The sequence below is a fragment of the Pinus tabuliformis genome, chromosome 3_2 (genome assembly GCF_031772625.1).
Source record: "Pinus tabuliformis cultivar Carrire ecotype Pingquan chromosome 3_2, CPIR1, whole genome shotgun sequence".
NCBI lineage: Eukaryota > Viridiplantae > Streptophyta > Pinopsida > Pinales > Pinaceae > Pinus > Pinus tabuliformis.
Window position 1 is genome coordinate 1,201,190,968 of NC_142302.1, and position 1,984 is coordinate 1,201,192,951.

Here is a 1,984-nt window from a genome sequence, read left to right on the forward strand (position 1 = left end):
TTTTCTAATATATTTTATTTATTTTTAATTATCAAAATTAATTTCCATTTATATTTTCAAATTAGAAAATAATCCCTGGCCACACATATATATTATATAATATATAAAAGTTTTGGATCTTTAGAATGTAACAATACTTGAAATATCATATGAGAGATTAGGATCACTGGAAGCCCACCGACAAAATCTATGAGAGATCATGATCACCGGAATCTCCGCCACAAAATCAATGGTTGATTTTGTCACTAAATCTTTTAACTTTGTCGCTGGACTAGATGACAGAATATCCACAATCAGATTAGTTGAAGATAGTCTGTAGCTAGCTTTCTGAATCTGAATATACAATCAGATTAGATTGAAGATGATATGTATTCAGCTTTCCAGCTTTATTTGAATTAAAAAAAGCAAAAACAAAACGGCAATTACAAATTGAATTACATACATTAATCAATGATCTCGTGGCGCCGAATCAGTTATGGGCTTCAACAAAGCGGGCAATGTGTTGAATAAGTGTCTCTGTACACTCCGCGTCCTGCTTCAACAAATAGAAACCGTGCTTCTCCTCTTCAAACGCAATCAGCTCAGCCGCTTTACCGTGCCTGACAACACTCTCGTAGTATGCCTTTGCCCTGTCTCTCAGCATATCACGCCCCCCTATCACTATCAACAGCGGAGGCAGAGTCGCCTCCGCCAAAGTCGGGTAATCGGAGGAGGCGGCGAGCGGATTGCAGAAAGGGTGATCCTTATCAGCCCCCTCAGGCAGAGCCATCATCCGATTCCTAACACTCTGTTCCAACTCCTCCGGTGATTCGATCTCCGACTGAGTGCGTTGCTCTCCACCAAAGGAAGGTTGCACCATCACGGCCCCTTTGATTTTCAGAGGATTCCAATCGCTGCCCTTCACAATCACATGATGCACGATATTTCCGCCCGCGCTATCGCCCACTATAAACACTCTAGAGAAATCGGCGTGGGACTGAAGCCACGGATCCCCATCTCTTCCATTGTCGTTGTCCGTCTTCGTCGCTTCAGAGCGGAGCCACGACAGGGCGGTGAGGCAATCGTCGTAAGCAGCCGGGAGGCGGTGTTTAGGAGCAAGCCTGTAATTCACGGAAACGACAATTGCGCCTGCCGCAGCGGCCATTCTAACACAAAGCATGTGAAAAGAGCGCCACGCCGGAGAACCCATGATGAATGCACCGCCATGGAAATAGAGGCAAACGGGCATTCGTTTGCTCTCGTTGTGATGGGATTGAATCGGAGGAAGAAAGAGGCGCACCCACAGGTCGAGATTGTGATCCAAGATTACGTCCTTGGACGCCACTCCGGAATCCTCAGGTAGCGTGGCTTGCGGGGATGGCAGGACAGGCGTGGCCAGCTCTTCTAGCGCCATGGCTATCACTGATTTTTCCATCAATTAACAGAATACAATTTATTGACTAATGGGTCTAAAATGGAATTGGGAAGTGTGGAAGAGGCAACGCAGGGATGTGAATATATAGAACACGCACACTCTAATTTTGACTATACCGCGTCGTAATTTGTTGAATGAACAGCAGTTCTGAGGATTAGGTGGCAAAATCCGAGCTAAGCGTGCAATATCGGTGATCTTTCGGCACGGAAAGTTGTGTATGGTGCTTCTAGATGCCTGTCGACGTCTATTGAAGCACAGCGTGTTGTCAGTGTGAATGTGATGAAAAGCTGATTTCTCCAATGCGAAAAAGGAGTGATGACGTAAGAATTTAATACTTGCATTGCTTTATTGTTCAGATTCCTCCTTTTGGGAAACGTGACGTCCAAACGTTAAAGGGAATGAACGATGCATTTGCCTATAGACGACGCTAGATGTCAGCCTCGTGGCAGCCTTGCTAAATCAATTGGCGAATCAATTAAAGCAATCTTGTAAATCACTCCCTTTGCAATAGGGTAAAAAGAAAGAAAAGGAAAGCGGTGGGGAAGCACTCTAAATTGTAAACCGAACTCT

General features: G+C 44.7%; 1 protein-coding gene across 1 annotated transcript; it reads right to left on the reverse strand.

Annotated features, from left to right (window-relative positions):
* Positions 1-355: 355 nt before the first annotated feature.
* LOC149185061 (strigolactones hydrolase CXE15-like) lies at positions 356-1,463 on the reverse strand. Its single transcript, XM_089417767.1, has one exon. The coding sequence runs from the start codon at positions 1,412-1,414 to the stop codon at positions 470-472; it is 945 nt and encodes a 314-aa protein (XP_089273893.1). The 5' UTR covers positions 1,415-1,463; the 3' UTR covers positions 356-469.
* Between the last annotated feature and the right edge of the window lie 521 nt (positions 1,464-1,984).